The 14,035-nt window shown below is 36.2% G+C and overlaps 1 protein-coding gene across 1 annotated transcript; it reads left to right on the top strand.

Moving 5' to 3' along the window:
• Positions 1–1,051: 1,051 nt before the first annotated feature.
• Positions 1,052–13,889, top strand: LOC129313158 (protein transport protein SEC31 homolog B-like). Its single transcript, XM_054956103.1, has 22 exons — positions 1,052–1,719; positions 2,594–2,648; positions 2,765–2,887; positions 3,045–3,141; positions 3,233–3,269; positions 3,386–3,491; positions 3,573–3,630; positions 3,804–3,901; positions 4,011–4,130; positions 4,609–4,651; positions 4,898–5,019; positions 5,106–5,233; positions 5,341–5,884; positions 5,999–6,091; positions 8,761–8,946; positions 9,039–9,252; positions 10,524–10,621; positions 10,709–10,888; positions 11,763–11,885; positions 11,976–12,240; positions 13,074–13,312; positions 13,400–13,889. The coding sequence occupies exons 1-22, from the start codon at positions 1,403–1,405 to the stop codon at positions 13,487–13,489; spliced, it is 3,336 nt and encodes a 1,111-aa protein (XP_054812078.1). The 5' UTR covers positions 1,052–1,402; the 3' UTR covers positions 13,490–13,889.
• Positions 13,890–14,035: the final 146 nt, after the last annotated feature.

The raw sequence follows: 14,035 nt of genomic DNA, 5'->3' as shown, positions 1-14,035 counted from the left end.
AATTGACTATTCTTAAATCATGCATAATTTCATGAGACTATCTATTTATTCATAACTAAAGTTTTATAAATTCACTATTGATATTTTTAAAATTTACAAGTGAATATGCTCAAATTTATTAGTAACAATACATAAATTTATAAAATTATTTATTCATTCACAATTGATTTTTCATTGATTCATAAGTTACATTCTATTAGTTATTTTAATAATTATTTATTTTAATTATAAATAAAGACCATGGTCTTTCCTTGACATTTCAATATGCAAGGTTTTCATTATCATTAATATTTTTAGAAGATCCTTAATTGTCATTTTCTTTTTTTGTGTGAAAATTAAAGGAATTAGAATAATAAATAAACTTTTGCTTTTAAAAAAAGAATAACTAATAAATTATCAATAAGATTGGGTTTAGTGGAGAGATTAGCCTTTCACAACATGGCAAATTAAAATTAAAATTTAAAAAAACTAATTTTTTAATCCCTTATTTATAACTCAGTTTTTTAATTATGATTTATTGTGACTCAATTCTTCAACTATAATTTGTTGCAATTCAATCTCTCAAATTTTGACTTACTTATAACTTGGTCCTAATTTTTCAAATTTTTTTAAAAAATTATCCTTGTCAAATAATAGAGATAAAATAAATGCTCATATCTTACTCTAAAATATCATTTTCTTATTCTTTGATGTGGGATTTAAGCTAATATAAAAAAAAAGAACTAACAAAAGTTGAGAGATTGATTTATAAACGAGTCAAAAGTTTAAAAGTAGAGAAACTAAGTTACAATAAATCATAATTGAACTACAAGTGAGTTAAAAAATTAAATGATTAAAAAAGTAAATTTTTATTAATATTGGCATCACATTTCATGCCTAACCTTATTTTAAACAAAACTGCGATTTAATGAGAGCATTTATAAGTAAAAAAAAAAATAGAAACGAAAGAAAAAGGCAATAAAAAAAAAAGACTAATATCTTTTTTTTCATATGTACATATACAAATATTGTAAACGCATCGTAAGTTTCTTTTCTTCTGACCGGGAGTAATAAAATCAGACAAAATCACCGTTTGATTTCTCGCAGAAACCCCAAAGAAAGGAGCCATATGTATTCTCATGGAACCCGGTAGTAAGTGATAAACGAACCCACCGCAACGCGAAAATAGGTAGTGATTCCCCCATTGCTGACACAACTGAGACTGGGAAGATACGAGCGAAGAGCCAATATTACACACACACACAGTAGTTCTTCACACTCTCTCTCACACACATTTTCTCAGATCGGATCGACTCCATCCGAATTCATTCATACAATTTTCAACTCTTAGATCCACCCTCTTTCTTTATACACACACTTGAATTTGGGATTTAATTTTGCATAATTTGGCTCCCCGATTCGAATGGCGTGCATAAAAGGGGTAAATCGATCGGCATCCGTGGCTCTGGCACCGGAGGCACCGTACATGGCGGCCGGAACCATGGCGGGGGCAGTTGATATGTCCTTTAGCTCTTCTGCTAATCTCGAAATATTCAACCTTGATTTCCAGTCCGACGATCAGGAACTGCCCTTGGTCGGGGAGTGCACGAGCTCCGAGCGGTTCAATCGTCTGTCCTGGGGAAAGAGTAGTTCTGCCTCTGAAGGTTTCTCTCTTGGGCTCGTTGCTGGTGGGCTGGTGGATGGAAATATTGGCCTCTGGAATCCTCTCACCCTGATCCGGTAATTGGGTTTTGCTCTTTTTTTTTTTGTTTTTTTGTTTCTTTTTTTTCACCTTGGATCTCTGAGAATGAATGTGTCTGGGGTGGTGTGAGTTCTGTGTGAATGGAGACCTACTGGGAATGTGGTTCAACTGAGTGAATTTGGAACTCCCAGAACTTCGTTGCGACTGAATTGTTTTAAGGGATTTTGACTAGTTCGACTAACTTCTAGATGGAGGGTGCTGAATGGTTTTGTTTCAGCAATTCAGGAAATTGAGTAGGAGAAATTTTTTTTTTTTTTATGTAGGAGAAAGTTTTATTATTAGAAAGCATAATTTAGTATAAATTAAAATCTTTCTAACATTCCTTCTCTGTTCGATACTATCAGTCAATATTCGATTGTTTGTTTACTTTATTGTTTGCTTTTGAAGCGTAGGGGTTGTGCAATGTTAAGAATTATTCATCAACATGGTGAATGGGTTTGGTAGTCTCTTTGTCTAGCAAAATTATAGGGGAGTGTAGGAGGCATAGGTTGCTGATATAACATGCAGAACTGGAGGGCACTAGTTGTTTTACTGGAAGCAAGCAAGTGGATGATTGTCTGTTGTCAGTCAATTGATGAATGTTGGAGATGATGATCTCTTATAGGCACCCTATCTAATGATAACTCAAGGTTCACTTCCATTCAGATCATTGTAGTGCTGTTGTCATGTAAATAGAGCAATACATGCATTGCCTATAAGGGAAGCAAGTATTTCATTTTTTCTAGCCTGTAGTCTTTCTTTCATGTCTTTTTAAAGTGTTGGTAAAAATTCAGTATTTCTGAGTTATGAATCCACATGCAAATCCCTTCTTTGTCTTTTCAAATAATTTATTAAATTGATTTATTTGCTCAGTTCGGAGGTAAAAGAAAGTGCTTTTCTTCAGCATCTTCTGAGGCATAAAGGGCCAGTAAGTTTTCTTTTGCTGATATGAGCAAGCCTTCAGTTTATTATTGCTCTTTGTTCTCTGGAATGTATGATGCATGCTTGACCTTTAAAATCCTACCACTTGCTTTCATATTGTAGGTCCGTGGTCTCGAGTTTAATACCATTGCCCCCAATCTTCTTGCATCTGGGGCTGATGATGGTGAAATTTGCATTTGGGATTTGGCCAATCCTTCAGAGCCATCTCATTTTCCACCTCTCAGGGTCAGATATCCTCCTTCTGAGTGCGCGTGTGTCTCTCTCTGTGTTTGTTTGATGTTACTCTTTTTTGACTGATAAATCTGTTTTCTAAAAGTGTTTGTCTTTCTAATTTATTTATTTTTTCAGTATTTTTAAATCAATATATACTATCATTTTGCAGGGTACTGGCTCTGCTTCCCAGGGTGAAATTTCATTCTTATCTTGGAATAGCAAAGTCCAACACATATTAGCATCAACTTCATATAATGGGACCACTGGTGAGGAAGAAATTGTGTCACACTTCTCTACTCTGTTCTCAAACTTGTACTGTTTGGAATACTATTTTTTTTTTTTTAAAATTCTTTGCAGTTGTCTGGGACCTAAGGAAGCAAAAGCCGGTGATAAGGTAACTTACTTTCTTTACTTGGGTTGGTCATCTTTTGCTTGTAAATATAAAGAAGTCTGATATTATATATTGGAAAAAATTTATGATAACCTGGTGTATTGTCTTTGAAATCATAGCTTTGCAGATTCTGTTAAAAGACGATGTTCAGTTTTGCAGTGGAATCCTGATTTTGCCACTGAGCTAGTTGTTGCATCAGATGAAGATGGTTCTCCTGCTGTGAGGGTATAGACTTTACAGATAAATTGTCTTTATCTAATTTTTTTTGTACGTGTTGAGCTCATGAAATTGAACATTTTGATGCAGCTTTGGGATATGAGGAATATAATGGCACCAATTAAAGAGTTTGTGGGACACAGCAGAGGTACTTACACTTGTATTATCATCTTTTTTTGTTCTTTTAACTACTTTTGATATTCCATAGCCATCATTTGGTTGCCTCTATCATTATGTTTACTAGCATTTAGCTTTTATTGTGAAGCTATGCATTATATGCCATCACTTTAAAGTGATGTTCTTTTGTTTTCTGAATCTTAGGTGTAATTGCAATGTCTTGGTGTCCCTATGATAGCTATTATTTAGTTACCTCTGCCAAAGATAGTCGTACCATATGCTGGGACACAACTTCTGGAGAGGTGTTGTTTAGCCTTCTGCTCTCACCTGCAAGTTTGGAAGTTATCCTCTAGGTTGAATTATTTTTATGTAAGAAATTTTGTTGTGTAGTGACGTTTTTCTGGGTTTTAGATTGTACGTGAATTGCCTGCTGGGACCAACTGGAATTTTGATGTGCATTGGTATTCTAAAATACCTGGAGTAATTTCAGCATCTTCCTTTGATGGAAAAATTGGCTTCTACAATGTTGAGGTAAATACCTGTGATTTTGATGGTCGTTATAAGTGATGAATTTTGACTGTCCTTTAAATTTGATGTAGTTCTTTTTTCAGAAAGTGTGGGATTTGATGAAGTGAGATGGAAAATGAGTAGATAAGTGATGTCTGCGTCTTTACATGCTCTATTGATATTACCGTTGATTATAACTATAGTAGATAGTAGTCATTTTGGTCTTTGTCAAAGCCATGTCTAATAATGCATATATGGACGGGACCTTTTCCCCCTTACTTGTGTAACTTTTGATATATTAATAAAATTGTATTTCAAAAATAAACAAGAAAAGTTAAAGGGGCCAAAATATATTATCCATGCTTAATGTGGAGATGCGATTAATGGAGCTTGTTTCTGATTTCTTATTAGGGACAGATATTATCCATTCTTTTTGGATTTTCTTGCTGGAGGTCTCTTTATTCTCCATATTATTAATTTTAATATATGTAATTATTTGCAGGGCTGCAGTCGGCATGATGCTGGGCAAAATGATTTTGGGACAGGTGACACTTTTCTAGCTGCGAAAGAACTTACCCGCATCTACTGTTCATTACTTTTCTTAATTTGTCACTTGTATTTGACAAGCACAAACAAAACTCTGTGCAACTCATCTTTTAAGCCTTCTTCTTCTTCTTCTTCTTCTTTTGGGATAAGAAGGGTTTGGTGTGCCAGACATGGCTTTCTCTTCTTTTAATATACCTTGGTCTCATATGCTAGTTTTGGGATTTATTATTTTCTTGTCTTGGCAGTATCTCTAAGAGCTCCAAAATGGTACAAACGCCCAGTTGGGGTGTCTTTTGGTTTTGGTGGCAAGCTTGTATCATTTAATACCAAGTCATCTGCCACAAATGCTCCTGCTGGGCCTTCAGAGGTATTCTTTTATTACTGGAAAGCCCCTATCTTAGTTCCTTAAGTTTTCAAAAATTTATTTTATTTTTTCATTTTATTATTTTCCAGGTTTATGTGCATAATATGGTTACTGAACAAAGTCTAGCGAGTCGTTCCTCTGAATTTGAAGCCGCAATACATAATGGGGAAAGGTCTTTGCTGAGGGTTTTATGTGACAAGAAGTTTCAGGAATCAGAGTATGTTCTCCTAAAGAAGAGCAATATATTGTGATGTTTGTTTTGATGCCTTCTGCCTAGGACAGTAGGACATTTGCATCTGTTGATTCCTGTCATTGCTGTGACAGATCTGATGAAGAAAGAGAAACATGGGGCTTCTTAAAGGTTATGTTTGAAGATGATGGGACAGCACGAACGAAGCTGCTTGCACACCTTGGTTTTACTGTACCTATTGAAGAAAAAGACACAGCTGTAGATGATCTTGCACAAGAAGTCAGTGCTATTGGACTTGATGAGACAGCTGTTGATAAAGTAGGACTTGGGCCTGAAAATGAATCTACTGCTTTCCCAGATACTGGGGAGGATTTCTTTAACAATCTTCCTAGTCCGAAAGCTGATACACCCGTATCTACTTCTGGGGGTAATGTGGATTATGCCAATGGTTTGGACAAAACCCAAGAAGAGATAGAAGTAGAGGAGAGTAATGACCCTACATTTGATGATAGTGTTCAGCGTGCATTAGTTGTTGGGGACTACAAAGGGGCAGTTACGCAATGCATATCTGCAAATAAGTGGGCTGATGCTCTAGTTATTGCTCATGTAGGTAGTGCTTCACTATGGGAGAGTACACGAGACCAATACCTTAAGAGAATCAGATCACCATACTTGAAGGTAGCTGATAATCATGATACATTATATCAATTTCTTGCTACCCACTTTATCGTTTAATATGCCAAATTTCCAGTTTTTAAAATTGTTTCATCAATAAATTTTGTTCACTTTCAGGTTGTGTCTGCAATGGTGAACAAGGATCTCTTAAGCCTTGTGAATACCAGGCCTCTAAAATTTTGGAAAGAAACTCTTGCTCTTCTTTGTAGTGTAAGTTTTTTTTTCCCTTTTTATAATTTTGAATTTGGAATAGATTCATCTGCAAAAAGCTTCTATATCAGTGATAAAACTTAAATCCTCAAGCATGTACTATTTAAGATATCACTTGTTTCATTGAACACCTACCTGGGTTATGATGGCTTCTGTCTAGCCTTCTGGTTCAGTGTTAAAGTGGTTTGCATGTGGTGTTTGAGAATATCAAATGTAATAGAAAAATAATTTCCTTATGAACTATTCCTGTAGTTGTTTTTGTCAAGTATTTCCATCAATTTGCTCTCCTTTTGGGATTATGGTAGTGGATAAGGTCTAGAGAATTGTGAAATTTATGAGGAACCTCCTCTGGTCATGCGTGACAGATAATAAGAGGGATCATCTTATCAGTTGGGAATTGCGAGGTTTCCTGTAGGAAAAGAAAGGAGTTGAGGTCATGGTTGTCTGGTCCAGTGCATTGAAAACATTATTCTCGCTGCAAAATGGATGTGACCTTGTGGCTCCTTCTTCTTGGCATCCAGTAATCTAGCGTGTGATGTAGATCCTAATGGGTGGAATGCCAAGTGCCAACAGAATGCTACAGACCTCTTGCAAATTATTGAAATTTCTTTCTCAAGGGTAATCTTCTCGTCTCAGGTTTCTTGAAGTTCTGCTACCAGCGCCCATGTCAGATTCTGAGTGGGGCTGGGAAATATCCTTTCTTTAGATTCCTGGATGATGAGGGAAATAATGAGTTTCTGATCTTTTTCCTTCGCTTGAGTGTTCTTGTATTCCATATATTTTTATTTCCTTACGCTTTCTCCTCATTGCAAGAGCCTTCTAATATGCCCATTTGGAACCCTAAAAGCTTCTTCTAAGGTTAGGACTTTTAAGTTGAAGGTTTTGGGATCAGTAGCTTGGGTTTCTTGGAGCGCTGTGTTTTAATAACTAGGAGGGGTCTCTCTTGATTGACTTTAAGGTGGCATTTGTCAAGTGATCCTTTTAGGCCTTGTTTGGTTCATAGGAATTTGGGCTCAAGAAAAGGAAAAGGAGGAGGAAAGAGAAACTTCTCTAGTTTGGTTAGGAGGAATTTAGCTTATTGGGAATCAAATTTCAGGAGAGAGAATGGAAATTGGGTTCCAAGCCTTTGGCCAAGGAAAATTTTATTTTCCTAGGAAATTTTTTTCTCTTGACCCAAATACCCACTTGTCATTCTTCCTAATCTAGCAACCAAGTGTCCTCATCATCCATCGGCACTCCTCATCGTCGCCCTCATCATTGTCTTTTATGGAGAGCACTGTGATTGTAGCTGAAGTGGGATGGCTGTGGGGTTAGGTTTGTTCGTTTGGGTTTCGAAGTAGAAGAAGATTGTGGAAAAGGCTGTGGGTTTGGGTTTGATAGCGCGAGGATTCAAGGAATAAGATCTATGAACATTGAAGCTGTGGGGTTTGGGTTCAAGTTTGAAGGTCTGGGCTTTGAAGAAGAATACGCCTAAGGCCCTGCTTCGTGATTGGTTTGAAGAAGAAGAATACATTAAACTTCTCCAGATTTAAGAATTCATACATTATTTCTTGATTTTGTTGCATGATTTAAAATTGTTGATTGACTAAAAGTTTACATGGTTTTACAGTCTTCATTGTTGATTCTGAGTTAAGTCGCGGCTGATAACCAGGGAGGAAGAGGGCAAAATAGTGTGAAAGTGAATGAGGACAGTATTGTCTTTTTATATTTTAAAATTAATTTAATGAATATAATTAAAAAAAATTTCCGCCCATTTTTTTTTTATGCCAAACATATTTCTAAATCCAATTCTTTTTCTTTTTCCAGTTTCAATTCTATTTCTATTTCCAATTCCATTTCTATCAAAATGATTACAGCAAAGCAAATGAGGCCTTAATGTCCCAAGAACTTTGAAATCTTCTAGGTATTTTGGAATGATATTAAAAATCTAGAATGCACATATTTGTTAGCTTAAGTGACATTCAGATGTCAAATTTTCCATATTTTTATATTCTCAAATGTGATAGAAGTGCTACAGAAAAGATAGAAGTGCTACAGAAAATGCATTGCTGAAATGGGTCTCCATATTTTGGAACATTAGGATGGCCTGTTGCCAAATGCTAAGCTAAATGTTTTGGCAATAAAAAGGAGAGTAACCTTTGTCAGAATGTGTGGTTTATGTGATTTTTTGGCATATATAATTGGAGAAATGCCTGCATAACCAAGGGCATCTCTTTGCCCTTACAAATGCCATGGAGGATTTGTTTATGGCTTTATTTTGGCGCTCACGTCATGGGTGTTTAGAGGGAATTGCTGATCTGGTATGCAGAATGCATTTCTGAACTTTTTGGACCTGCTTTCCCAATGACAATGATCCCTCTGCCTCTTCAATTTGGTTTACGGTTTTTTGTGATATTTTTTATTCTTCTCCCAAGTTGTTCTCAATTTATTCTTGCGTAATATATTTTATCAGAAATAATGTCATGAGGATAGCAGAATTTCCTGATGCAAGATGAGGTCACTTTTGATCTCTCTCATTCTGGCGCAGTGTCAACTAAAATTCTCAAACTGGAATTTCTTAGTAGCATAAATAGGAAACTCCAGGCAGGAAATAAGTTTGATTATGAAGTTATTTTCTCTGTTGCTTACACTTATGTTTGTTCTATTTTGACCTATTAACCTATTAACAGTTTGCTCAGAGAGATGAATGGACAATGCTTTGTGACACACTTGCTTCAAAACTCAAGGAAACTGGAAATACATTAGCTGCAACTCTCTGTTATATATGTGCTGGCAATATTGACAAAACACTTGAAATTTGGTCAAAGAATCTGCAAACTGAGCATGAAGGAAGATCATATGTTGATGTTCTCCAGGTAAATTGATGTGCATGCTGTTACAAATTTGATATGCAACTTATACTTATAGATATTGCAGATGTGAAATTGATAAAATCTCATGTTTTTAGGATTTGATGGAAAAAACGATTGTTCTTGCCTTAGCAACTGGGCAGAAGCAATTTAGTGCATCTCTTTGCAAGCTTGTGGAGAAATATGCTGAAATTTTAGCAAGTCAAGGACTGTTGACTACAGCAATGGAGTATATAAAGCTTTTGGGTTCTGCTGAACTGTCACCTGAACTTCTAGTCTTAAAAGATCGGATTTCTCTTTCTACACAACCAGGTAAAGCTTTTTTTCTACACAACCAAGTACAAATGCACTGTTCTGATTGGTATGCTGATGGTGAGAAATTGACTATTCATTGACAGTAGCTTGATGAATGTTTTGACTAATAGCATTTGCACTTTATTTATGAAGTGAGTGAAATTAAAGAGCGGAAATTTATGTTATATCTAAACTTTTAGGTCCAGGACAAAGTTGCTAGGATTGCTATATGCAAATTCTTCCATAGAACAAAGCTTAATAGACGTGTGAGAAAAAATATTTTCTTCTGCAGTAAGAAAGGGATGATATTTCTGTTCCATTTAAGGACATTTCCTTTGTGTCCTTTCTGGTGGTGGTTTAGTCCCCACCTGCCCTTTTTTTTTGGGGTTGGAGGGGGGGTTATTCTTACACCATAGTTCTGGGTTAAGATTTCAGATAATGATTTCATGGTTGGTTTGCAGTCCTAATTTTATCTGTTTCTTCAAATTCCGCTCAATAAAGCAAATGATGTGGGAATAGCCTCTTAGAATATTAGATCACGTGTATTATTTCCGATGAATGTGGAACATGTAATTACCTTGATGATAGAGGATAAATGACTCCCAGTTCAAGTGAACCTGGTACTGTTGGTGGAGGAATATGATCCGTTTTGTTATATTAAAGGATAAGCAAATGTTCATTGGGAAGAGCTCTTTGATGCTTTCTGTTTAATTAGTATTAATACTTGTGTTGTGTTTCTGATGGACTCATAACTTCTAGGATGGACTCATAACTTCTAGGCCTGGGGTGCTGAAGACCTTTGAGGAGGGAATGAAGTGAAAAGATAGTGCAAGGAGGTCTGAAGCTGCATTATCTTCTGATAGGGCAGCCAGATGGGAAGTGGGAAATTGAGTGCTCGTAACTAAATGTCACGTGGGAGAAGAAATGGGGGTAAGAGAGAGAGTAGGTGATTAGTGGGAAATGTATGAGGTCACTCAGAAAAGGGGCCTGACAAGAATGAAGGATGGTTTGGGAGGGATTCTAGTTCCTCACAAGCTAGAAGAACTATTTCTGATATTTCCTTTATTACTTGAGTTCTTGTATCTTTTTCGGTAGCTAACTCCTACGCCTGTCAATTTCTATTTCTAGCTGTTTTGAGGAGGAAATCCTGCTTATCTTGAATAGTACGAGTTATTTGGGTCCCATCAATTTCTCAGCTGTTCAGTTTTTTGCTTTTGCTTTAGCATTTGAAGCTTTCTGAGAACTTCTACTCTTGTTTCTTATTTTTCGTTCCTAATAATAATTTTCAGAGAAAGAAGTCCAGACTACTGTGCTTGAAAATACTCAGCCACAAAGTGGATCATTTTATGGTGCTGATAATTCCAATTATACTAGAAATTATTATCAGGTATTTATTTTCCTTTGTTGTTCTTTGGGATTTATTGTCTTTGCTGCATTTCAAAGATTTTCATTTTAATGTATGTTTGTTGGTCAGGAGTCAGTTTCCCCACAAGTGCGGCATGGTTCTTCTGGAGTTCCATATGATGAAAACTATCAACAGCCTTTTAATCCTTCATATGGAAGAGGATATGCTGGTTCTGCTCCATTTCAGCAACCTCAACAACCTAATTTGTTTGTTCCATCACAGGCACCTCAGGTTCACCAAGCACCTCAGGTATATTTTGTACCACATGCCATCAAAAACAGCAGTTGTAGCCTACTGTTGATTTTTTTAATGATTTAATTGTTTTATTCTGAAAATAAAATGTGAGCCTCTATATTGTTTCATTTGAAGTTACTTTAAAATTTTCTTCAAAAGAAATGTTGATGGATTGTAGACAGAAAGGTGAATTTCTACTAAAATTCATGTGTTCAAGCACTTTTTTTTGGGTCCATATTGTTGAAATTCCCATTGTATTTGTCATGTGAATGTTGCCACTGTATTGAAGGTGTTGAAAGTATTCTAGAATTTTGTTTTGGAGTGTAAAAATACTAACACAATCCTCAAGAAGTACCACAAACCTGATTGCCATTTAAGAATTGGCATTAGGATATGATGTTGATTTTAAATTTGGATGCACTCCATCTCTTCCTGATTTAGATGACTCAGGTTAAGTTTGGATAGTTCGCATTGACTGTTTTCTATTTATATGTTAAAATTGAAAAAGTGAATAAATCAATAAATACATCTAGACCATTAGAATTTAATAGGGACGATCTGGAGGAAAATAAGGAGAGAGGAGATAATTGAAATGGAGAAAAACTGAATTGGTTGATTTTGCTCTTTTCCCTGCAGTTGCTAGAAGTTGTAAAATGCATGACTGTGTAGATTGTGGAGTAATATATTTTCTATGATTTGTTATCGTAAATTAGGCTTTAGTAGCATTTCTTTTATTGTATGTTATTTTAAGCATGTAATTAATATTCACTTGCTTTTATAACAATTTATATGTGATGAAGTCTAGCTCTTTGGTTAGAGCTTTGAGTACTTGCAGTGCTATATTCTGTACACATGGAGTTCATTGTTGTCCTTAAATTTTAATTTGTAGCCAAACTTATCTACTGCTCCTGTCACACAACCTCCTATGAGATCTTTTGTTCCTCACACTCCTCCAGCTCTAAGAAATGTCGAGCAATATCAGCAGCCAACGTTGGGTTCTCAGTTGTATCCTGTCAGTAGATCCTTTCTGTTTCTCATCTTTTTTTAACAGTTATCTGTGGGCTACTAGTTGTATAAACAACATTACTTTTCTATATTTCAGGGAGCTGTCAATCCACCTTACCAACCTACACCCCTTGCCACTTCTCAAATGGGCCTGGTTCATGGCCAGAAGTTGCCACAGGTTGTGGCGCCAACCCCGAGTCCAAGGGGATTCACCCCGGTCTCCAGTTCTGGTGTTGTGCAAAGACCTGGAATTGGATCGATTCAGCCTCCCAGTCCCCCTCAGGCAGCTCCTGCACAGCCAGCTCCAGCACCAGCTGCTCCACCTCCAACTGTGCAAACAGCTGATACTTCAAATGTGCCTGGTAAATTTTATTTTCTCAGCTGGAAATTTTTCATTTATTCTAAAGGATTTACAAGTTTATCTTTGTTTCACTAATCACTAGAACGTGCTGCTAGTTTTTCATTTGATTTGTTAAGCAACATCATCATCTACTACTTTTTTGGTTAGTAAAAGCAGCACCCTGATTTGAAAGAATAAAGTGCACCCATGTGCGGGCATGCATGCATTTGTTTGAGCATATTTAAAGTCTCAAAAAGAATTTATGGCCAGGCATTTTTAAGTTAAGAATGGCTGGGCAATGCTGTATATTCTAATGATTTATTTCTCCCTTTCTAATTGGTTTTCCTGGATCCGTTTTAGTTAGTTCCAGAACCATTGTAATTGAAATTATTGAATGCTTTTCTTTTTTTTAATTTGTTCATTGTTTTCTTAGAGAATGACCTGTACAGCATTTCAAAGAAATAAGAGCTGATTCTGTACTTTTGTCTGAATTTTGTTCAAATTACGTGTATGCAAATAATAGTGCATGCATTTTGTGTTGAGACTAGCTCAAGTCTTGATGTACTGGGCTTTTAGTTGTGTGTGAATCATAACCTTTAGGGAAGTTATGCCTGCTCATTTGTTTCCTTTTCCCCTTGCTGCTTGCCCAATGGACTCTTCTAGCCAATCCATTTTTTCAGATTACTGCTAATGATCTGGCTATTTATTATGTATAATATTACTTTGATAGGCAATGTATTTGTTTTGCTGAACTACTTGATACTGATATTTGTTTTGCTTATAAAGGCATTTGTCTTTCTATATCTTTTGGCAATTTCCTTTTGGTTAACATTTTCCTTGCTTTGACTGGGCCAGTGCACCAAAAGCCCATTGTCGCAACATTGACAAGGCTTTTCAACGAGACATCAGAAGCACTGGGAGGTTCACGTGCAAATCCAGCTAAAAAGCGGGAGATAGAAGACAACTCAAGGAGAATCGGAGGATTATTTGCGAAATTGAACAGTGGGGACATCTCTAAAAATGCCTCAGATAAGCTCCTTCAGCTCTGTCAGGCATTAGACAAAGGCGATTTCAGTACTGCCCTACAAATTCAGGTAAATCAATGGAAGATTAAGCTATTTACTCTACTGATGATGACACCAATCAAATTTACAATGTGGCCTACCTCTGGTGTGTTGCAGGTACTACTTACTACAACCGAATGGGACGAATGCCAGTCCTGGCTCGGTTCGCTGAAGCGAATGATTAAGACAAGGCAGAGTGTGAGATAAATTAAAAGATATCACCGATCCTCGTCCCCTTTCTGTGCCCAATATTGGAAAAATTTTTCACTATGGTCAGCTTCTTGTAGTGCCGCTGACCCCTTCATCCATGTACACAAGACTTGACTTGTATGCTGCAGGTGCAGGGTTTTGGTTCTTTTGCTCTTAGGACAATATAAGCTGTGCCCTCCTCGCTTTCACTGGGTTTATCATTCAGGACATGATCAGAAGTACTTTTAGCGGATTGTTTTTAATCCAATATATGTAACATGAAAGTGTCTTTTTTTGTTTGATTTTACATTTTTGCCTCTGCTTTGAAAGTCATAGATGGTTTAATCTTGCACACATTTTGTACTTTCATTTGATTTAATCCAATCTTTGTAATATGGAAGTGTCGCGTTTGTAGTTATTGATTATTGATTTGGTTGCCAAGGAATTGAATAATGTACTCTTTTTATAGTAACTCATCTAGGTTCTGTTCGTTACAGAGTTTGGAAAGTGAGCAGCACAGTTTATTGCCTTTAAATAGTATGGTCTTTTTCACCAAAATAAAAA

The sequence above is a fragment of the Prosopis cineraria genome, unplaced genomic scaffold (genome assembly GCF_029017545.1).
Source record: "Prosopis cineraria cultivar Desert tree isolate PC_DT_omini unplaced genomic scaffold, ASM2901754v1 PC6, whole genome shotgun sequence".
In the NCBI taxonomy this organism is placed as follows: domain Eukaryota; kingdom Viridiplantae; phylum Streptophyta; class Magnoliopsida; order Fabales; family Fabaceae; genus Prosopis; species Prosopis cineraria.
The sequence above is the reverse complement of the archived record's forward strand: the minus strand, read 5'-3'. Positions and strand labels throughout refer to the sequence as shown.